At 34.9% G+C, this 23,011-nt stretch overlaps 3 protein-coding genes across 3 annotated transcripts; 2 read left to right on the top strand and 1 right to left on the bottom strand.

Moving 5' to 3' along the window:
- Nucleotides 1-6,376: 6,376 nt before the first annotated feature.
- On the top strand, nucleotides 6,377-9,125 carry LOC136814263 (ADP-ribosylation factor-like protein 2). The gene is made up of 4 exons (XM_067070780.1): nucleotides 6,377-6,486; nucleotides 7,249-7,359; nucleotides 7,637-7,799; nucleotides 8,522-9,125. Exons 1-4 carry the CDS (start codon nucleotides 6,422-6,424, stop codon nucleotides 8,735-8,737), a joined length of 555 nt encoding a protein of 184 aa, XP_066926881.1. The 5' UTR covers nucleotides 6,377-6,421; the 3' UTR covers nucleotides 8,738-9,125.
- Nucleotides 9,073-12,192, bottom strand: LOC136814168 (glucose dehydrogenase [FAD, quinone]-like). The gene is made up of 5 exons (XM_067070681.1): nucleotides 11,209-12,192; nucleotides 10,907-11,064; nucleotides 10,337-10,615; nucleotides 9,665-9,858; nucleotides 9,073-9,399 (listed from the first exon to the last, which is right to left on the bottom strand). The coding sequence occupies exons 1-5, from the start codon at nucleotides 12,190-12,192 to the stop codon at nucleotides 9,143-9,145; spliced, it is 1,872 nt and encodes a 623-aa protein (XP_066926782.1). The 3' UTR covers nucleotides 9,073-9,142.
- Nucleotides 12,193-13,296: 1,104 nt separating this feature from the next.
- On the top strand, nucleotides 13,297-14,364 carry LOC136814166 (glucose dehydrogenase [FAD, quinone]-like). Its single transcript, XM_067070680.1, has one exon. It carries the CDS (start codon nucleotides 13,297-13,299, stop codon nucleotides 14,362-14,364), a length of 1,068 nt encoding a protein of 355 aa, XP_066926781.1.
- Nucleotides 14,365-23,011: the final 8,647 nt, after the last annotated feature.

The following is a 23,011-nucleotide window of genomic DNA, read 5'->3' as shown; positions in this document are numbered from 1 at the left end:
CGGAAATTTTTACTTTTTGGAAAGCCAAAGCCATGGTCTTATGAAAATGAACCAAAACTTTAAAAACCATTTCCTAATCACGACGATGTCAGGTGCCAGGTAGTCCAAAAGAAACTTCGGATGATTGGTGACGTTTTAGAGCTATCAAAGGGATCTGTAAGGTTGATTTTGTTGGGGAGGGTCTAACTTAATTTTGATGTATAAAACTTTTTACATTTTTGTTGAAAAGGGTGTGACCAACAATTTTATTTTTATTTTCATAATATATTTCGGGAGATTCTTCCCATCATCAGATTTAATATCTAAAAACAAATACATTTTACTTTTTTTTTTGTTTGGTTTGGACAATAAGGTGTTAATCACATATAAGTTGTGGAGTCGGCGGTCGGTGTCGGTCAGCACTAAAATCGTCGGAAAAGTGCGCTCGGAACCTAGGCAGTCAGTCAGCACTAGAATCATCGGAAAAATGCGCCCTGAACATAGGTTTGTTCGCGCGGCAAGAATTATCAAGCGCAGTAGCTGCATTATGATCTTTGTTACATATCACGGTTGCAAAAAACAGTCGCATAGCGCTTTTTAACGCAAACAATCTTTGAAAAATTACTGACGGAAAGCTTCTTTGAACTAACACTGGATGATCAAATCGGCGACTAACGATGAATGTACAAAATGCTTTGAAAAATGTTGGTTAAAAAATCCGATAGATTTCTGACTTTCCGACTGAAAAGTGTCGGATTATTAATATAGAAAGTGAGTCGGTCGGACAACGCGAACACAACTTATTTGTGATCTACGCCTAATCAGTTGACTGATTAGTCAGGGAATCCCTCAATTGCGGTAGTAATTTTTTACTGCAATTGCGGTATAAACGTCACTGTTACATTTTTCATATCCGCAATTGCAGTATATTCAAGAAATATAATTCAAGATTCAAGGGGAAAACAGGCAATTTTTGTTCATAATTGATCATATCTTTTTAACGCACAGACAAAATATTTTTTCCGTAGATCAGATTCTTTTAATAAAGAAAAGCTTTCTTCTGGTACGATTTTTTACTGTCGATGTTTGTTTATCTTTGTCGACCAGCACTATATGTAGCCGTTATAAGCCTTTGTAGGCAGTCAGGAACAAGTGCAAATTAGGATACCTGTCAGCAATCTCTCCTACTTTTAGGAGAGTTGTATCCCAATTTGGAGATTTAGATCCTAAATAGGAGAGCAGACACTTTGACCTGAATTTATGAGGTTACTGCTTCGATCCGCATTTGGAAAATTATGCAAACCTTTTCTTCATCAAGATTTGCACCACTGGCCAAAATTTCAAGTAATTTCTCTGGCGGGTTCCTCGAAAATTAACATCCTTAATAATCTGCCGTTCAGAGCCTAAAATTTTGCAAACACGAGCTAAAGATTTGTTTTTCTTTTTATGGAACGGCCTGCTACGTTCCGAATTCCAAAATGGTAGCTGTATAGAAGGAGGGGGCCTGGTGATTTTCGCGTGAAAAAAGCTTTCGGGTATGCTAGTTATCACATTTTGAGTGGTTTTGGGCTATAGTTTTGCATTCCGCCAGCCAAACTCGATGAAATTCAGTACACAATCTCATTTGCTCATTATTTACATCTTGGAAGTGGTATAAGATGGTTTTTTTGGTTTTGAGTATCCTAATTAGGATGTTGATTGCTATTTTGGATACTTTTTTGTAACCAATTTAAGATATTCTCCTAAGTAGGAGAGATCGTCGAAGGTATCCTAATTTGCACTTGCTCTTGACTGGTAGGCTAACCACAAATGAAAACTACCGCAATTGCAGTATACTGCAATTGAGGGATTTCCCTGACTGATAATAGTCTGATAGATAGTTGTTAAGGGCTACATACACTACACAATATATTGTCAGGCAATATATTGATGATATATTGCTGAATGTAGACAATATATTGAAAAGGTGTCCGCAATATATTGTCAGCTCGATTTGCAATATTCCAACAATAAAGGGGGATTGTTTACAGAAAGAAAATTCTTTTTTATAATAGAGTACCAGTTGTTTACTTCGTACATTACGGTCCGCAAACCATATTGTCGAATATTGTTCGTCAATATATTGTGTAGTCTAAGTAGCCCTTTAGGCTGTTAGGGAGAATGCAACGGTCTTTTGAATAACTAGTTACTCCAGCATCCCTCAACCAGTACAAACAAGATGAGTTACTGTCAACTGCTCTAACTTGGGACGATTGCTCAAATCTTGCCTTGGCCTTGGGATGGTTGATTTCTGGCAGTCTAGCAAAAAGTTAATTCTTCTTTCAGAAAAAAGACTATAATTTGTTTACCTTTATTCTTGCAGCTTCCCAACATCCAAGCTCTCAAACATCATATATTTGACTATTTTTAACCCCCTCTTTGTATTCTTGAGAAACAATCTTTGTATCTCTAAAACAGCTCTCTTCTTGGAGCACGGATTGTCAATCTATATCCACTTGCACCGTCAGCATCCTTTTATTGAGCTTGAAAAAATATGTTGTTGTAAATTGGTGTACACACCTCATATTATGTGATGACGTCATTATTTTTATAATTTAAGTGTCACTTTGTCAATATTCAGGGTTGATTTAAATAACATTTTCATATACAAATTCCCCTGTGTTATGACCTGTTGACCTGTGACCTGTGACCTTCGTAAGTTTCTGCCAGGTGAAACTTAAATTTGCTAAATTTTGCAACTTTTCTCATATATGTGAGAGTTTCGATTTCTTCATGGCCTCACTTACTAGATATAAAATTGGATAAAATGGATAAAATTGAGAAATAAAATATGACCACTGGTTTTTCTTCAAAATACCCCTAATGAACGCCCGGCATGGCTTCAGCCCCCCTCTCAAAATAAGTGGGGACTTGAAATTTGGACCAAATTTTAAGGGCCAAATTTTTAAATTTTCAGAAATAAGGGGGGATACATGTTTAAGGGCACAAAAGAAAAGGTAATTTTGAATTTAAGGGGGGAGTAATTCATGTGAATCCAAATCTCTTTTCATACTCTTTGTAATACCAAAAGCTGAAGCACTTTGTAATAGAATATAAATTTAAATGCCATAAAAATGACTTCGTAAAAAGCCCTGTAAATTGTAGAGAGTTAAAGATTAAGATACAAAGTTTCAGAATTTTAAAAATAAACAAAATGTACTGGGTTCTGTCCTAAATACTTAAACATGCAAATTAATGAATATGTTACTGTCTTAATTATGATCTGATTTTATTAACATTGAACAAGTCATAACCCTGCTTTTTGTAATTTCCCTGATACAAACAAAGAAAAAACATTACTTATGGCTGAAAGAATAAAAAATTGACTTTTTCAACCGACGTTCCAATCTAATATTGAAGACAAATCATAGTCATCATAAAAATACTGGTCTGGAAGGCTTTTGTCTCTTAAATTAACTTCGCCATATATATTAATATGAATTTATTTAAAATTGACTTTAATTTTAAAGAAGAAAATCATCCAAGAATATATATTACAATATCTTATCGAATTTAATCTATAGTCTAATTTCATTAAAATGGCAGTAATGTCGGTTGATGAAAACTTCGTATTTAAAATATATACGTCAGAAAATAAGTTCTTTTTTTACACTTTCCTGTTCTGTTAGTATTTCTTTTTGGAAGGTTTGATCTAGTCCGTATAAAAAACCCTGGTCTGGAAGCCTTTTTTTCTTTCCTTTGTGTCTTACTTAAACTTGCGTTTGAGAAATTAGTTTGTTTTGCTCACTTTTTGATCATGTGATTAAATCTTAAACCAATCCCAAGAGGAATACTTGGTAACGTGATCAAAAACTGAGCAAATCGAATTTTATCTTTTGATATAAACAAAGGGAAAAGCTAACAAAAAGTTAGAACAATAAGCTTCTAGACCAGAGTTTTTTATACGGACTATGGTTTGATGAAATTTTTCTTTTCATATAAATTTACCGGCAAAATATTTTTTCTTTTCGTGAATTTTCGTCGTCTAGCAGAAGTATTTTCGTACACCAAATAAATAGTTTAGTCATTCCATCGAAAAAGATCAAAAAATCAATCCTTCCTGTACAATATCGAATTTAGAAAGCTTTCCTATGCAGGAGCTTCGATGAAAACCTATTCCTTTAACAAATATTTTATCATAAAATTAGTTCTTTTCGTACACTTTCCCGTTCTGATAGTATATTACTTTTCGGAAGGTTTGATGAAATTTTTCTTTTATATAAATTTACCAGCAGAATATTTTCTCTTTCCGTGAATTTCTACCGACTGATAGTAGTTCTTTTCGGAAAATCACAAAATAGTTTAGTCTTTCCATTAAAGTGTATCAGAAAATTAATCATTTCCCTGCAATTTCGAGACCGAAAAGATATCCTTTTCGTAAATTGAAAAGAAACAGGTATTCTTTCCAGTACTTTCGGGGCAGAAAATGATAACTTTTTGGTTACAGAAAATAATGGAAATATAATCTTTTCGGAAAGCTTCAAAAGGATACTTTTCGTCCTTATCGTGCACACGAAAAGCGTCCTTATCGTGCACACGAAAAAAAATCCTTTACGGTGCATCTAAATACGAAGAAAGAAATCCTTTTCACCGTCTATCGGACAGTCGGAAAGATCATTTTTCATGCAGTGGCTTTTTATGGTTAAAATATGGAGCTTATGTACCAAAATCGATTAATTTTGCAAACTTTTTGATCATGTGATTAAAAATAGACCAATCCCAAGAGGAGATTTTGGTAACGTGATCAAAAAATTTGCAAATCGCAACTTGTGTTTTGTTTGTAACAAAAGAAAATTGAACAAAAAGCTAAAACAATACATTGCCAGACTGGGGTTTTTTTATAATGACTATAGACAAATCACAATCTCGAAAGCAAAAGAATTAAGGGGTACTTTAGAAAAGAAAAAGGAAGATTTAAGGGGGGATTAAGAAATAAGGGCGCAGTACAAATGGAATTCCAAATTGAGGGGGGAGAAATGGATAAGGGGTAATTTGCTGTTTAAGGGGGGGACTGAAAAACATGGATGAAACCATGCCCAGGCGTAATTCGCTATGCCATTTGGTGTGCCATTTGGTATGCCATTTGGGGTGCCATTTTGGTATGCCATTTTGGGACGCCAACTTATGTCGTAACTCCAAAATGCTAGGACTCTGCCATGCACTTGTTGAAATTTATTGTTTATTCTTGCTCTTTTTGTCAAACATGGTTTTTGAAACTTTGAGGTATATACTGTATATCAGGCAAATTGAAACAATTATTCTTGCCTGTGTCAAAATTGTGCTCACAATTCCAGGGAGTGCAGGGATACTTGGTATATTCATCCCGGACATCCAAACCCTATACTTAAGAGGGTGATTTTTTGCTGACAAAGAGAGACTAAAATTGCTTTAAAGGTGAGCCTTAAAGAGATTTAAAAAATTCAATTATTGAGAAAGAATCTTTCTTTTTGACCTTGGTTGTTTTTGTAATGACCCCTGGCTCACAACTGTTAAGTGTCGCCTGAAATAGTTCTCAATATTTCTCAGGTGGCATCTAGATCTCTATGGGGGCCTATAACCTGTGTAAAAGCCATGCCTTATAGGAAATTTATTGCAGCATAACACTCATTTTTCTAACATTCTGTACTGGACCTTTAGTGTGGTCGTGTTACAAAAATACAGGCTGTTTGTAGGAAAAAAATAAGATCTAGCTGAAACTTTCTCCAGACCTTCTCTATAGGATGCTTATACCTCAGGAAAAATTCCCCTAAAATCCCACTGGTGGAACATCCCTTTTTTGGGACATTTCTTTTTTCCCCAGGCAAAACCCTAAGGGCGAAATTTTTTGAAAATTTCAAACTCATTTTCAGACATTATCAAGTATACCATTCGAAAGCTCTCGAAAAACTATATAGAATACTTTCAAACGGGTATAGCCGATTTCATTACCTAACTCAAGATAATTCACGCAGAAGATGCTATTTATGGTCAATTTTGACCAAAGTGTGGCGAAAAGTGAAACTTGCGCATGAAATATCTCGAGTTAGGTAAGGAAATCAGCTATAACCGTTTAAAAGTCTTCTATATAGTTTTTCGAGAGCTTTCGAATGGTATACATGATATTGTCTGGAAATAAGTTTGAAATTTTCCCAAAAAAGGGATGTTCCACCAGTGGGATTTTAGGGGAATTTTTCCTGAGGCATAACCATCCTATAGAGAAGGTCTGGAGAAAGTTTCAGCTAGATCTTATTGTTTTCCTGTAAATTATGCTAAACGACCCCACTACTTTTGGATCAATGAACCTAAGGTGTAGTGTTACACTTGGTTACCTTTCTGAAAATCTGTAACATTCAAAATCTTATTACCATATTATTGTTTTTATAAGGAATAAGGAATTTATTAAGAAAAATAAAGAATTTGCAGAATGGGTTTGTTAACCATTTTGAAGAAAATGAAGCAAAAAGAAAAAGAAATGCGGATTTTAATGCTGTATCCTTTTCTATTATTGTTTGTTTTTAACTTTCGATTTTATTTTTCTTCTCTCTAAGTTAGATGATATTTTCTATTTTAGTGTGAGGTGTTACAAATGTAACTGCTAAAAGAATTCCCTCCAGCTCCACTCTGAACGCATATACAGTCATTTATGAAAAAATTGGCCTGAAGGAAGGCTGCCCCTGCTTTCTATTGTTAATGATTACCAAAATTTAATTGGTGTTGGAGGTGCTAGACCTGTTGTATCTGATTTGTTGTGTATGATGATGATAAGACTTAAGAGCAATGCCATAAGGAGAGCTAAGTAACCTACCTGGTCAATTTGCAAGTTGCAACTTGTCTTACCTCTTGTGAGTGACTAGAAAGGAGAACCGTCCTGTATTTTTAATCTGATGTATACAGGACGGGACCTGTGAGGCAGATTTCTGCCTCAAAAATTTTACAGTGGCAAATTCGAATTTAGCGCTGTCCTCACTTACTAAAATAAAAACCAATTTTCGGAACTTGCGCTCTCTCTAAGAAAGTGTGACCAGTAAAAGAATAACAAAATTTGATTGGCTATGTTTTCAACTGTTATTAGGATCTGGGAAATTCAAACTCTCAGCCCATACCATGCTATATATTTCGCCATCAGTATATGAAATAAGAAATCATAGCATGGATCTCCAGGTTAGTGAGTGACCTGTTAAAAAAGAGTGCTGAATTGGTTCATTGCGAGTAAGCAAAAGATTTTTTCCTTTACAAAATTCAACTGAATAGAGGTTTAGATAATGCTGGCAAAACAACAATCTTGAAAAAATTCAACGGTGAAGATATTGATACCATTTCACCTACACTCGGTTTCAATATCAAAACATTGGAGCATAATGGGTAATGTCTTCCTACTTTGTTAGTTTTATGTTTTTGTCTTCAATTATTTTACTGATTTCTTCATCAACTTTCAACAGTAACCTTCAACTAGAAACTCTTTTCCCTGATTTAAAAACAAGACTTGCTCGGACTAGAAGTCTATTGATTTTTATTTTTGGCTATTACTTGAAATAGAGCATCTGTGGGTATCTTTGGGTCTAAACAAAGAAAATCTCGAGATGATCAATACTGTCAATGAATGTGATTTCACATATCTCACAATGAATATTTCCTTCAGCTTCAAGTTGAATATCTGGGATGTAGGAGGACAGAAATCATTGAGATCGTACTGGAGAAATTATTTTGAGAGTACAGATGGGTTGATCTGGGTTGTTGACAGTGCTGATAGTTGGAGATTGGAAGATTGTAAAAAAGAACTCAAATCACTTTTGTTAGAAGAGGTATGTTTTGAAAATTATGATCCTTTTTTCAATCAAGTAAAGTAACCTTCTGACTTAGACTACGTTCACACGCTACGCTCCGTTTCCCTCCGAAACGAAACAGTTCTGAAACACTGTGTGAACGTCAAAATTGGAAACGTCAAAAAAGAAGACGTTACAAAACAAAACAGATCGAAACGGTTTCGCTCCACTATTTTCATCGGAACGGAACTGCTCCGTTTTCTTGCTCTGAAACGTTCTCTCTGATGAGTTTGAACACTTCCTATCTGTAACAAACACCACACCGGAGTGATACGAAACCGTATTAATGATCGCCATTGGTTAGATTAGGCTGAATAAGGTATTGGTTAAAGAAGGCATTAATGCCATCTCTCTTTGAAAGATATTGGAGTAAATGACCATTTAACTATCTTACTAAAGCAACGCGAGTCCATAAAAGAAACAAAGCAAGATAGATTATAATGATTTTTCTCTTAATTCTATTTAGGGGGACACAATATGTTCATATTCATGATATGCACAACTGCAATGTCTTCTGACATTATATCACAGACCCAATAGCTGATTGGTTGTAAGTGTCTTAAAATCAGTCAATAGGTCACTTTCAACCAATCAGCTGTTTGGTCCGTGGAAGACATTGCAATGGTGCATATCATAAATTACTACATTAAAGGTTTTCAAAGGAAGTGGAGTGTATTCAATTTTCACTTTTGCATTTTTAGAGACTTGCTGGTGCAACCCTTTTGGTGTTCGCCAATAAACAAGATTTACCAGGAGCTTTGAAAGCTGATGAGATTGCAAAAGTATTAGAACTTAATGAAATCAAAACACATCATTGGCAAATTCTTGGTTGCAGTGCTGTGACTGGTGAGAAGCTTTTAGATGGGGTTGATTGGTTGATTGGAGATATAGCTTCCCGGATATTTACCATGGATTGAGGAGATTCAAATAAACAAAGGAGGTTAAGTGTGGTTTTGGAGACTGTTTGCTTACATCTCCGACTGAAATTCGCCTTTGAATTAACTTGATTGAATTTCGAAGGGAAAGTAACATTGTTGTTAAATAAAAAAGTGAAAAACAATGAAATCATTGGATGCAAGTCTTCATAGACGTGTATTGGAAAAGCAATAACAGTATAATCTATTGATCACACATAATTACTTTAATGATGAAATTTATTCAATGCAATATTTTCAGTAATAAATCCATACAGATTTGAAATTTTATTACATCTAGATAGGGAATATTTATTTTACTAAATTTATAATTTGTAAATAATCAAAATCTATCAAAAAACAAAACTTGGACAATGTATGGTTCTCAGAGAACAAAAAATTTCTGCTTCATTCTTTCCAGTCCTCTTTGATCATATCAGCAGCTTTTTCAGCGATCATGATTGTAGGTGCATTAGTATTTCCACTGACAATGGTTGGCATGATTGATGCATCGATAACACGTAATCCTTTGATACCATAAACCTTCAATGTTGAATCTACAACTGCTTGATCATCAGTATGGGGTCCCATCTTGCACGTACCTACTGGGTGGTAAGTTGTTGTAGCTCCTCTCTTAGCAATGCATCCAAGGTAGTCATCAGAGTCTGAAAACAGATTTATTGTTATTACTGTAAGATTCAAATACTTATTCTTAAACTCTTTAATTTGTCGGTTTGGTACATTTAGAAAAGAGTATCGAAGCATAGGTTGGTCAGGAGATTGTATAATTCATGAAAGCCATCAAACAAAAGAAGATTCAATAGTCAACTTTGATTCTCTAACCATCAATGTAAGGTTGACTTTTCTTAATTCTTTACATTTTGATTAACAAAATACAAAATACTCATTTTTGGATCTTCCAATTCTCACCTAGCTCATGTTGCTCGCACCCAGGCTCTTTACCGCGATAAGTTGAAGCATTTAAATGTTTCATAGCGGCTGCAAGTTTCTTGGTGAATTTCATCCCTTCAACGAATTCTCTTAAATCTTCAGGGTGGTCGAAGTAATTTGGTATGATCAATGGATGGTCTTCTGCATTGACACTTCTCAACTTGATACGTCCCCTGGAAAAGATGAGTATGTTCTGGTTCACTTAAACTTACAGTAAGTATTCTATCAAATTGGCTTATTTTATGTTGTTTTTATGGCGATAGTACTTTAATCGTAGAAATTTTAGTGAGACTTATTTATTTTAACGTATATTAGCGAGTCAGGAAAATCTTGATTTTTTTTGGATAAATTTTAGCGAATACTCGTATTACATTTATTGATTGCTTTCGTTTTCTAGCATTTCTTTGCACTGAAACTCTTCCTATTGATAAAAATGTATCAAGGCAATATAACCAGAAATTTCGCGCGGATAATTTTTAGCGATCTGGCGATTCGGTGTGTTTTAGCGAAAATAGGGAAAACTCGCTGAAACGCTAAAATTAGTCTCGCTAAAATTTCTACGATTATAGTAGATAATAAGAAAAATCATAAGTTCTTGACGAAAATTTGGGATAAAATTTATAGATCTTTTATAGCATTTGAGGCTGTTACCTGCTTTTTGGTCGTAGAACGCAATACAGGATACTCATACCAACTTTTCCATCCATCTCTTTTACCAAGTATTTCCAATACTTATCATCGACATTGAAGACTTGTTTGAAACCATAAAAGTCACCTGTCAGTGCAGCGAAGATATGTATTTGTATTTCAGGCCAGTCAATTTGTTTCGCTTTCGTTGTCAAGGGTAAGAATCCACCAACGACTAATGATTGGGTGAGAGGACCTTCTCTTTGGTTTGTGAACATCTTGAACGTGTCATAATTCAGCACTCTGCGACGTAGAATAAAGACAATCTTAAGGTTACAGTAATTTATTTTTAATAATGCTTGACGAAAAAGGCACAAATTTTCTTTTCAAAACCTTGCACAAATATCCTTAAATACTCTTTAAGGGACTTTGCCTGACCGCTTAGTCGGCCTTTGGCAAGGTATAGATAGCCAGAAAAAGCACTCTAAGCATGCTCCACGTCCAATTATACCGTCTATACGTTTTTTTACGTTTCAATTCTGAAGTGTGGCACAATCACCATTGAAATTGTTATAACTGAATTAACTTTCTTACTCAGCCATATGGAAATCGCGACTGCTATCATTCAAGAGGATATAATCAAAATAATTGACATGGTCTTGTAAATTGTATCCAACTTGAAGTTCTTTGATGATCGGAATTCCATGTCTCTCCAATTCCTCCTTTGGTCCAACTCCTGATAACATTAAGATCTGTAACACGAAGTTAGATCATTAGTAATTACAATCTACCACGTTCTAAAGAACCTTTCCAGATTTGAATATCAAGATCTTTGACTCATTAGTGTAGAAAAGTTTGACTGAGTTAAAAGTAAGTTTGATGTCTAAATTATTTACCTGGGGAGAAGCGACAGCACCAGCAGACAATATAACTTCTTTTTTTGCTTTGACTGTCATGGATTTTCCATTCTTCTTATAAACAACACCTTTGGCTGTTTTCGTTTCAGGATCAATCAAAATCTTCTGAACATGTGAAAATGGACTGACGTGGAGATTTGATTTCTTGGGTTTAAGAAAAGCTTTGGCTGTACTGCATCGAAGACCGTCGCGTCTTGTTAATTGGTAGAAGAAGCAGCCTGTCTGCTTCTCTCCATTGTAGTCAGTGTTTCGACCAATCAGCGTTGAGCAAGCTTCTTCAGTATCTTTCATCATTTCTGGATATACCATTGGACTTTCAACCGTTAATGGCCCTTCTGTAGAGTGATACTTTGATCCCATTAAATCCTTTTTCGTCTGGCCTTCTGATTTCTTGAAATATGGCAGAATTTCTTCGTAAGCCCATCCTGGATTACCTTGTTCCTCCCACGAATTATAATCATTCTTGTTTCCTCTTGTGTACACCAAACCATTAATTGCACTTGTGCCTCCAAGACTTTTCCCTCTAGGCCATAAAACTTGTCCGTTAGCCTGATTTACGGAAGTAAAGTTATCCTTATGCTTTTCTGCTTTATAATTCCAACTGGATCCTGAAACGATTGCTTCATATGCGAATCCAGGAACTTCAGTTAAAATAGTTTCAGCTCCACCAGCTTCGAGAAGAAGAATTTTCCATGATTTGTTTTCACTTAAACGATTGGCAACAACAGCTCCTGCAGATCCTGCGCCAATAACCACAAAATCATATTCATCAACTATCTGATCATCTCCTGTTGCAAAGTCTGTAATGTCAGGATTTAGTTCTTTGTAAGTTTCGAAGGGAAGACGCGGTGAAAGTAAAGTCGGTATCAAAACTAATAACACAAAATTATCCCTACATAGTTTATATCCAAAATATAATGCAAAGGGCAACAGGAAGATGCCAGCTTTCTTCTTCCAACCCATCGTGCACACAAAGTCCTTATGAAAGTAATACAAGGAATTTTTTCAAATAAAGATTGATATTACACACTTAAGGAGCTCTAATTAACTCGCCACTGCAAAGATAATTGCTGAACGTACGGAATCTTATCGTAAAATTAATTGCATGTCGAAAACACAGAGTTTATGTACTTAGTCCATGAAAAAAAAAGATTGTAACTTTTACAATTTCTGACACAAGTAGTGTGTTTTCTATACAAACAAACAAGTTGAATACTCGTTACTAAAAATCCTCTTTAAAGTCTCTTAAAAGTCCTCTCTAATTTCATATCAATTTCATCATACTGTGTCTGTTAAGCGGGCTATGATATTGGGTTTGCAGAACTTATTATTTCATTCATTTTGAAACATTTTGTTGCCTGACATTATTTTCGATGGGAATTTTTAATGATCTGATTTTCACGTGGTTTTATTTTTGTTTACAATTTTTTCAAACTACATGTTTTATTTTATAAGCAAGTGTACGCCCCTTGGTCAGGATTGTGTATTCTTAAGTTCTCAAAGTATCTAGGCATGGCTTATATGCTTATTATGTGCTTATAAATCATTCTTATGATTCACCCCGAGCCAAGATTTTAGTGAAATTTCAGAAATTTTGTAAAAATTTGTTTAGATTTTGGGAGCAGTGGAATGTAGCTAGCCGTGGAATGTCTTTGACCTCTACCAAACCTTTTTAAACCGATAAAAAATGACAACTTGGAAAATATTTACATACATCCGGCTGACCTATATGCTAATGTTATGCTTATGCTTGCAAATCTGAGCCTTCGTAGGCTTATAAGCGTTAGGCTTTTATAAAAAACATATAACCATTTTACATTGAGCTATGAAGAATATGGATATTTAATTAATCACTCTAGATTTTAGAGAAAGTCTGATAAAATAGTATAAGTAATTTAGATTAGAAGGTTATTTCGGAGGCAATTAAGTATAACCATAGTCGTTACACAAGTATTTTTTATTTCTTAACTGATTCCAGAGTGTGTTATCCTTGATCTATTTTTATCGTTTCAGAGTAATCAAACTATTAAACAAATATCTTAAAACATTTCTGGCATTTCCACTAAAATGGGCTGGAAGAAAAAAGCTGGAATACTTTTTCTGCCATTAGCTATATATTATGGATGCAAACTAGTTAAAGACTATTTTATTGTTTTTGCATTGATCTTCAATTTATTGACGACAACTTTCTTTCCAAGTTTGAATTTGGAATGTTTTAAAGACTTTAATCCTGACATTGCAGATTTTGCAACAGGAGATGACCAAATAGTTGATGAGTATGATTTTGTGGTCATTGGTGCAGGATCTGCAGGAGCTGTTGTTGCAAACCGTTTAAGTGAGATCAAATCTTGGAAAATTCTGCTGCTTGAAGCTGGTGGAGGGGAAACTATCCATACCGAAGTAGCAGGCTTTCAGTACACTGCTATCCGATTAGGTGCTAGTTGGGATTATATGACAGAAAAACATGAGGATGGAATCACCTCTACCAATCAAAAGAATGGACAAGTTTATTGGCCGCGTGGTAAAATTCTCGGTGGGAGCAGCTCAATTAATGCTTTGATTTATACTAGGGGAAATAAACGAGATTATGATTCATGGAAGGAGCAAGGTAACCCAGGGTGGAGTTATGAAGATGTTTTACAATACTTTAAAAAGTCTGAAGACCAAAGGACTGAGAATTTGGTAGATTCCGAGTTCCATTCTACAGGTGGTCCACTTTCTGTGGAACAAGCCGTTGTAGACCTACCTATGATTCAAGATTGTATAAATGCTTGCTCCAAGATACTGTCTTATAACCCTGACTACAATGGAGAAAAACAGACAGGGTGCTTCTTTCATCAATTAACAAGACGCGACGGTCTTCGATGCAGTACAGCCAAAGCTTACCTCAAACCCATGAGATCAAATCTTCACGTCAGTCCATTTTCACATGTTCAGAAGATTCTGATTGACCCTGAAACGAAAACAGCCAAAGGTGTTCTTTATAAGAAGAATGGAAAATCCATGACAGTCAAAGCAAGAAAAGAAGTTATCTTGTCTGCTGGAGCTGTTGCTTCTCCCCAGGTAAATGATTTAGACATCAGACTTCCTTTTAAGTCAAACTTTGCTACACTTATACTCTCGGGTACCAATTAGCCGGGGGGTTTGGCATAAGTGGGGGNAATCTTCCCGAGGTAGTGGCGCAGACTGACAGTCGAGAAAAAACTAGATTGCCACATGACGTAATGTTTATCCATAATAATCTGTAATAATGGTAGATCAAACTTTGAGCACTTTTTGATAAATAACGAGATGGCTCATCAAATTCTTATGTTAAAAAGTTACTCTCCCGCGAGCTATCTTGTCATTTATCAGAATAACAGGGAGCACATGGCACAGGAAATTTTCTATCGAACTTTTTTTATGATTTTTCAACTGTATCAATTTGGAGAACGAAGAAGCTACATTAGAATCGTGGACTGTTAGTTTTGTACAATACCAATTTATACAGCCTGAAAGAGAGGTCATTTTTGGTGGTCAGTCATCAGTATATGCAGATATGATATAAGTTTATACATCTTTTCCGCTATATAAAATTTGACAACGCTTCTTCTCTTCTTTGAACACCTTTGATCTGATTTTGCTAATGCTTGTGATTTTAAGAAATATGCTTGGGTATTTATAATTCTTAATCATAGACTAGAACAGTCGTTTAAGAGAAAGCAACAACCTGTTGATTCAGTTCTGCATATTAACTTTCTCCATCCATCAGGAGGCAGGTCAGAAATTTTCAACTTCCCGCTTGTTTTACTTGCATCCACTGACAGTCTAAGCTTTAACTCCTACTTATCAGGATTAGAAACTAGGCTAGTCTTACCTCTCAGTATAGACTTAAACTCGAATATCAAGTTTACGGGATTTCAAGTACGGGCCGATTTTACTTTCGTTTTGAGTGGTTTCATTTTCGATTTCAAGCCAGCATCTTAGCAACAGGGTGCTCGCCCATAGTTACAGGGGTTTGTGCAAAAAACTAAACATAGAAAGATTTCCAAATCCCCCATTTCAATTAATGCAATGAAAAATGAAACTTTTCTATGTTTCACTTTTTTGCACCTATTCTTCAAAATGAAAATATTTTAAGATTTTAGGTTCTTCTTTTATTCAATGATTTTTTACGGCACTTTGTTGACAATCTAACTCTCGCATCAAATTCCCGCTTTCTTCAGATAAATTGAAGATGAGAAAAAACCTAAGCCACGGATCACGGATTGAAACAAATATATAAAGGGTGGGATTTTACAGCCACCCGTCATGCAAGGCACTGAAAGGCAACGGGTGCCAAAAAGAAGGGCTCTTTGAAATGTGGCAACCTCATTGGTCGAAATTTGATAAACAGCTGCCAAGGAGCGCTGGGAAGCAATCAGTAGAAGAGACCACTTTCGTTTTTGTTGCAGATTTCTATAAAAACTTCTCTCAGGGATTACTTGTCAATGTACATGTACACATGTGTTGTGTCAACTTGTCAGCATTGTATTGTTGTAAAGGAAAAGATAAAAGAGGTAAGACTAGCCTAGTTTCTAATCCTGATAAAGGAGTTTAAGTTTAGACTGCCTCTTTTATCTTCCCCTTTACAGGCTGCATCATTTGAAAATTTCAGGCGTGTTGTCAATCACACTCCTAAAATCCTAATTTTAGTAATTTAGGCGTGTGATAAGGAGTGCTATGCACAACTTTTAGTTGTGAAACTTACTTTATGGGGTGTCATTGATCGCACATTTTAGGCGGCAATCACAAATACCTTCGTTTCGTGTCGCCCGCCCGACTTTCGAAAATTGAGTAGAATTGAGTGAGTCGGTAAATTTGTCGCTCTTTTTCTGTCCTTCGCTCAAAAATTTTGTGCGAGTGATTTCTAGCGCATTCGCAGCATTTTGACTTTGTTTAACATTACATGCACAATTTTGGGGTCGAAGGTCACAGTGTGTTCAAAGGTCACAAATTTAAACCACCCATTACACGCGGTTGTTTTGGCTGCTGGCTGGCTGGCAGTTTCCTCCAAGAATGCACTCCAAAAATGGATGGAAAAATGGAAACCCGAAAATTTTTACGACCGACCGACTTTTTAGACCTAACGAGGATGCGAAATGAAGATATTTGTGATTGCCGTCTTAGGTGTGCGTGGAGGTGTGCGCGTGCTATCGCACGCCTCAAATGATGCAGCCTGCCTTTACAACAATACAATGCTGACAAGTTGGACACAACACAGTATTGTATTGTATTGACAAGTAATTCCTGAGAGAAGTTTATAGTGAAATCTGCAACAAAAATGAAAGCGGTCTCTTCTCTACTGATTGCTAGTGCCTTGCACGACAGGTGGCTGTAAAATCCCACCCTTCATATATTTGTTTCAATCCGTGATCCTAAGGCTTACTGTCAACTGCTCTAACTTGGGACCAATGGTCGAAACATGGGACTGGTTTATATCTGGTCTGTATTTTTCACTTACGAGAGGCTCTATCTTACAATTCCTGCATTACTAAAAATAGACAAATTGAACGACAAATTTCATAAACAACGACAAAAAAGAACAACAAATTTCATATTTTGCCGTCCACAACCCCGACCGAAAGTTGACTTTGTTTATCACGGGAAATAACTACATGTGGTCTAAAAGAACAACAAATTACGCATGCGTGTTATTAATGCAGGAATTGTCAGTCGAACCCACTGTACTGTTAAATCTCTTTGACAACAAATTTGTCAATTTTACCAATCACCAAGTTTATCAATCATACTTCTTCATTCCTCTTCTGTCTACAGACACTTGCGTGTGTTCCACTACAAATTTTTTTTCATATTTCGGTTTAAAAACCTACTCAGTACGAAAGAGATAAATCGTGCATTTTTTAATACGCCGTTCATTAACTCAAATCAAATGACTTTTTGGAGGTTTGGGGAAATGGTGGCCGAATTGCCGTCTCATGTTTTGTCAGATAGTCCCAAGTTAGAGCAGTTGATGTTAGGTTTTTTTTTTCTTATCTTCAATTTACTGAAGAAAGCCGGAATTTGATGCGAGTGTTAGATTGTCAACAATGAGGTGCTGTAAAAACTCATTGAATATAAGAAGAACTTTTTAAATTATTAGATATTTTCATTTTGAAGAATTGGTGCAAAAAAGTGAAACATAGAAAAGTTTCATTTTTCATTGCAGTAATCAAAAATCAGGGATTTGGAAAATTTTCCATGTTTTGTTTTTATGCACCTCTGTGCAAACTATGAGCAACCACCCCACCCCATTCAAAAATGAAACCACTGAAAACAAAAGTAAAATCAACCTGTACTCGAAATATCGTAATTGATACAGTATACAAGTTTAGGTCTAAACTGACTGAAATCCACTTTTCAGTGAGGCTGGAACTTCGATTTTTGAGGATTACCAGTTTTTTTGCCTCGCTAGCTCAAATCTCGCAACCTCTTTACCTTAAGGAAGATCGAAATTATAGTGCAGCATGCTGAAAAAAAGATAGGAGTCTCTAAAGAAAGGAAGAGGGGTGGACATTGGAACCAATTTTAACGGTAAATAATATCAAATATCCGGAGGCACCAAAAAAATATACAGTTTGTCGGAATTATTGAAGCTTCAGATTTAAATTTTGTTCATTCTTTTTTATTGTATAGAAGGGATCTCTCTTGATTTTTGAGCTATTCCAAAACTAACTTTTGCATGTATTTTGCAACCAATTATAAATAAGACAGAATTAACACCATTTCAATTGTAAGTTTTGTTGTTCTCTACGAGAATTTGATCTAATTAACAAAACACCATCAAACTCAAAACCATGAGGAATGATCTATTTTTTCCAAAAAAAGGTGTTCAGCTTTTTCCAAAAATATTATTTACATGGGGAAGAGCTTGTTTTAAACATATTCTTAAATTCCGTGACGAGTTTGATGAACGACATTTGCATTTTTTTGGTATTTTTATGTGTAAACAAGTTAAGTGTCAAGAGAAAAGTTTGCTCGCTGTTTTTGATGGTTTTTTGAAATTTCGACATTAAAAAAAAGTCAGTTTTTTTTAAATAATTTTCGAACTACGTTTTCAAATTTAATGTATAATAGCTCAAAATTCAAGTTAGAGCATCCTCTATACAATAAAAAAAGAATGAACAAAAAAATTAAATCCTGAAGCTCACAATATCTCGACAAAGTTGTATACTTTTTTTTGGTGCACCCGGTATACTATATATGTATATTTGAGAAAATAAACACTTAAAAATTGAGATAGCACTTAAGGGGAAAACGAAAGTGATCACTATTCTTCGGAGGAAGACATCAGAAAAAACACATTGACCAAAAGATGTATTTTGTGGTTGAGAATCGATCTTATGAAGAAGAAAAAATTTCAGAACCCTGAAAAACTCTAATTTTGATCTTCCTNAAGGAAATTTTCGGTTTTTGCTCACTTTGGGCATAATGAGTGACGTCATCAAAATAAATTTTTGTCAAAAGTTACCTTATGTGTCAAGGATCTTGTGTGCCAAGTTTCATCCAAAAAGGCCCACTAGATCAAAGTTAAGGGGTGGTACAGGAAAGCCCCCCCCCCCCTAGTTCTGACCGCCCCTAAAAGCCTAGGTTGAATAGGGTTAATAAAGAACTACTCGATACCTAGACTAGCAAGCGTCTGTCTTTCCTTGGACACAGGAACGCGGGAATAGTGCTTTAATAAAGAGTTCTTATAAAAAATAGAAATTGCCGCGGGAGAGTGGATTGGAAAGACAGTTATATTCAGAAAACATTTAAAAAAAATAGATCCCATTGAAAGTTTAATCTGCAGCGAAATACAACGACGTGGTTTACTAGTCTAGCCGGTACCCGGCGTCGCACGCCGGTCAAGCTGTAGCTGAACGCACTAAAAGTCCTTTGGATGTTGACACTGGCTTAAAAAAACGAAAAAAACACGAAAAAAAACGAAAAAAAACTCTAACCCTCCCCCGAAGATATTTTTCTCGCTTCGCTCGCATTAGCTACGCCGTCCAGTTTTCGACAATTTGAGAAAATGTCATGGTAAAGAGGAGTGAAATGTAGAAATAACAATTCTTCAGGAAAAAGCGGGAAAGTCCACAAAGAATAGTGCAACTTTGTTTTTATCAGATTTAAAAAGATAAATAAGTCAATTCTAAATTGCTTTTTTTAAACCCTTGTCATAACTTTTCGAATTTAAACATGTAAAATGACATACACAGTTTATAACAGTATCAACCACTTGAATGTTTTTATATGAAGAAAGGGGTGAACTAATTTCTTCTCTTGCTTTTTGAATGCTGTTATTGTTCGACAAACTTTTAAATTTTTATGTTTTGATTTACATTTGAAATGTTCTTTTCTATAAAAGAAACTTTTGTTTTGAAAAGAAATTCGAATGTCATTAATAAATACGATCGTTAAATGCATTCGAAAACATTTCAAACAAAAGAAAAGAGAAAAACAGGGTCGGGCAAAGCTGGGCAGAAATTAAAATTACTAAATGTAGATGGGATTTAAATTTCAAAACAAAGGCTGAATAAAGTCTAAACCAGGCTCTATCCGATCTGTCAATCAAGACATTGCTTGCGAAAACGAAAGTATAACACACAGACAAAACGACATACACAGTACGGCTATTAATATATAGATAAAATAAAATTTCTGAAGATGAATAGAATTGTTGTCGTGATCAAAATGACTCAAAATTTCTCTACTTTTACCACGCATTTTCATAGGAAAACAAAAATAAACACAAAATCAAATTCATTGAAATTCAAAAAACCAAACCTCAAAATATAAATAATACTTTAATGTGATTAATTTTCTCGGGATTAAATTTCGCGGTTGAGCTGTCTGCGAAATCTTAAGATCTCGCGAGGACTTAATTTCGCGGATGGCACTATTGGGTGACAACATTTTCACGATTTTGTGCCTTTTACTGTCAAATCATTCATGTTGGTTGTTGAAATATTCATTATCAACGCCTCTTTGATGCCATTAAATATTCAAAAAGTATTTACCAGACATTTTTTGAGTTTTTTTAAAAATATTTCGCGGATAAGGCCTTTCCAAATTTCCATTGCGCATTGGAACTTAATTTTGTGGATGACACCCAAATCCGCGAAATCCGCAAGATTCAATCCCCGCGAAAATTTATCCCATTAAAGTAAGGGAATAGTGCAGGATAATAAGCAGATATGTTTTATTATATACCTAAGGCAAAAACAAAACATTAATTATGTTAATAGTAATTAAGAAAATCATTAAAATAAAAAAAAACATTCGAACGTTCGATTATGGGAGTGTTTTAAGTGAAACGTTCGAATGTTTTTTGTTTTTTTTTAATGATTTTCTTAATTACTTTGAATCATAAAATTTGTTCATGAAATTGACAATAGATTTATTTTAATGAATTTCTTTGATACAACAAGAGCGACAAAAAAAATCAAACTTTGAAAGCAAAATTTGAAGAAAAGAAAATTCTACAATTTTTTTGTCGCTCTTGTTGTTATCAAAGAAATTCATTAAAATAAATCTATTGTCAATTTCATGAACAAATTTTATGACTCAAAGTAATATAATTAAGAAAATCATTAAAAAAGAAGGACATTTGAACGTTCGATTATGGAAGTGTTTTAAGTGAAACGTTTAACTATTGACATAATTAATGTTTTGTTTTTGCCTATAGGTATATAATAAAACATATATTCAATAGGTTTTCGTTGCTTATTGGATTTATTAACCCTCGGTGATGTATATTCAACTCGGCTTCGCCTCGTTGAATATTACATCACCTCGGGTTAATAAATCTCAATAAGCAACTTTTACCTATTGAATATCTGGTTATTAAAGATTTCCAACATTTCATTTCTACTTTTCATATCCTGGCCAAAAATATAACAGTCACGATTTGGAGTAAACTAACTATTTCTGAAGATGAAAACTAAAAAAATAACTCAAAAAATTTCTCTATATTAACACGAATTAACTAAAAAAAAAAGCAAACACCGAAAAGGATTCATACACGTTTGCTCGTGGTTTTAGTTCAACTTAAAAAGATATCGAGAAACAAAAGATTGCAAAAAGTGGCTTTCAGTGTGCTTTCTGATTCTAACAAAATCTTGATTCAACAATATCACTTCTCGATGCCAAGATAACCGAACAAAGTTACTGGCAAATTCAGCTTTCTCAATTCTAAGGTACTATAAGACATCAAGACAGCCAATACAGCAAGATACTTGAGGGTAACATTAGAGTTGTTTGAGTTGACAATTTTGAAAAACATTTCATCGAGTTGCTCTGGATCATCAGGCTGAAAAGTTACACCGATTTCCATCAGATTCCAGTTCAACGCATATTTGGAGACTGATATCTTCACATCGTTAATTTGAAAAAGTTTTTGTTTGGATTGCAAGTCAATTGCACTGAATATTTGGTTTTGCGGTGTTATCACAGTATGACATGGTTGTACAACTCTACCAAACCTTTTAATGGGGTGGTTTAATAATCTTTTCTCAGGCTTTTGAGGATCCATCGAAGCCAATAACGAAACATCGAACTCATCAGCTAAGATGACATTATCAGATTTCGGATCAAATTTGATGATAATAACTTTCTTATCTTCCTTTTTAAGTGGGTCAAAGCATCTGTCATGGAAAAATAAATATTGTGATCCATTGATGGTTTCGAATTTAGCTTCTAAACCATTCTCATCCATCGAATAAGTACCCAGCTGGCACACAACGTTGTTTCAACGTTTATCTAACGTTCACAACGTACATTTAACGTTAGATTAACGTTGAAACAACGTTGTGTGCCAGCTGGGTACGGACAAACTTCCCATCATACCCATATTGGTGAATCTCAAAACTTTCTTCCTCGTCAACAATATCAAGTTGGTGTAAATAAAGACTATCTTTAGAAAACTGACCAGTTATAGGGTGTTCTATCAACTCTGGTAATTGAATATCCACTCTCTTCCCGTGCCATATATCGTTTGCTTTAGTATAAACAACATCAAAGCAACAGTTTTCCTCGCAATCGTTATATGCCATTACAATCAATCTCCTGAGTCCTTGTTCATCACAAAAATCGAAATCATATTCGAAATAATCATATTCTTTACCATTATAATTTAGGGAAAGATCAGGCTGTTTATATTCACCAATGATCTTTGAATCAAATTCATTATCCAATAGAGGATATAACCAATAGTGATAAAGATCAATATTAAACATCACTGGTCGATTTAGGTTATCCCTGGTCGATCTCTCCACGATTTGGATAAACGTAGCATCATAAGGGTTAAACCAACTCCAATATTCCATCCGATTATCATGGGGTACTGGAAAAATCACTCGAATCAATTTTCGTGCAAGTGAATGTGTATCTTTGTTAAACCATATGATAAAAAGTAAATAATCTCCATCTAAGACGTCCAATTGAATATTTACCGGTCATGTCAAAGCCCTCTTTCTCCGTTGGTCCAAAGAAATCTGGTCCAAGTGAAATTGCTTCAACATCTTTGTAATGAAATCCTTGAGGTAGAAACATGGAACGTTTTATATTTTCCATTTGTTTAACCTGTTTTCGTTATTTTCCTAAAACAAAGAGATAAGTGATTTGTTTTGTTCTGTTTTGTTTCGAGTGATTAGCGAGGTTAATCACGGGTTTATTTTGACCGTAAAGTGCTATACCGTAGGCCTGTACATAACTTGCCAAAGCAAACCATGCAAGTAAAATGTTATGTACAGGTCTACGATATCGATCGGTCTAAATAAAC

Source organism: Clytia hemisphaerica, unplaced genomic scaffold, assembly GCF_902728285.1.
Source record: "Clytia hemisphaerica strain Z4C2 unplaced genomic scaffold, Clytia hemisphaerica genome assembly, whole genome shotgun sequence".
NCBI classification, from domain to species: domain Eukaryota; kingdom Metazoa; phylum Cnidaria; class Hydrozoa; order Leptothecata; family Clytiidae; genus Clytia; species Clytia hemisphaerica.
The sequence above is the reverse complement of the archived record's forward strand: the minus strand, read 5'-3'. Positions and strand labels throughout refer to the sequence as shown.

What these genes read in the sequence shown, in the direction of transcription:
- LOC136814263 (XM_067070780.1), top strand. Translation starts at nt 6,422, where the DNA reads ATGGGTTTGTTAACCATTTTGAAGAAAATGAAGCAAAAAGAAAAAGAA. An exon ending in AAAACATTGGAGCATAATGG is followed by an intron (nt 7,360 to 7,636) that starts GTAATGTCTTCC and finishes TATTTCCTTCAG; the next exon opens with CTTCAAGTTGAATATCTGGG. An exon ending in AATCACTTTTGTTAGAAGAG is followed by an intron (nt 7,800 to 8,521) that starts GTATGTTTTGAA and finishes TTGCATTTTTAG; the next exon opens with AGACTTGCTGGTGCAACCCT.
- LOC136814168 (XM_067070681.1), bottom strand. Translation starts at nt 12,192, where the DNA reads ATGGGTTGGAAGAAGAAAGCTGGCATCTTCCTGTTGCCCTTTGCATTA. An exon ending in GTGCTGTCGCTTCTCCCCAG is followed by an intron (nt 11,065 to 11,208) that starts GTAAATAATTTA and finishes TTCGTGTTACAG; the next exon opens with ATCTTAATGTTATCAGGAGT. An exon ending in CGCGATTTCCATATGGCTGA is followed by an intron (nt 10,616 to 10,906) that starts GTAAGAAAGTTA and finishes TCTACGTCGCAG; the next exon opens with AGTGCTGAATTATGACACGT.
- LOC136814166 (XM_067070680.1), top strand. Translation starts at nt 13,297, where the DNA reads ATGGGCTGGAAGAAAAAAGCTGGAATACTTTTTCTGCCATTAGCTATA.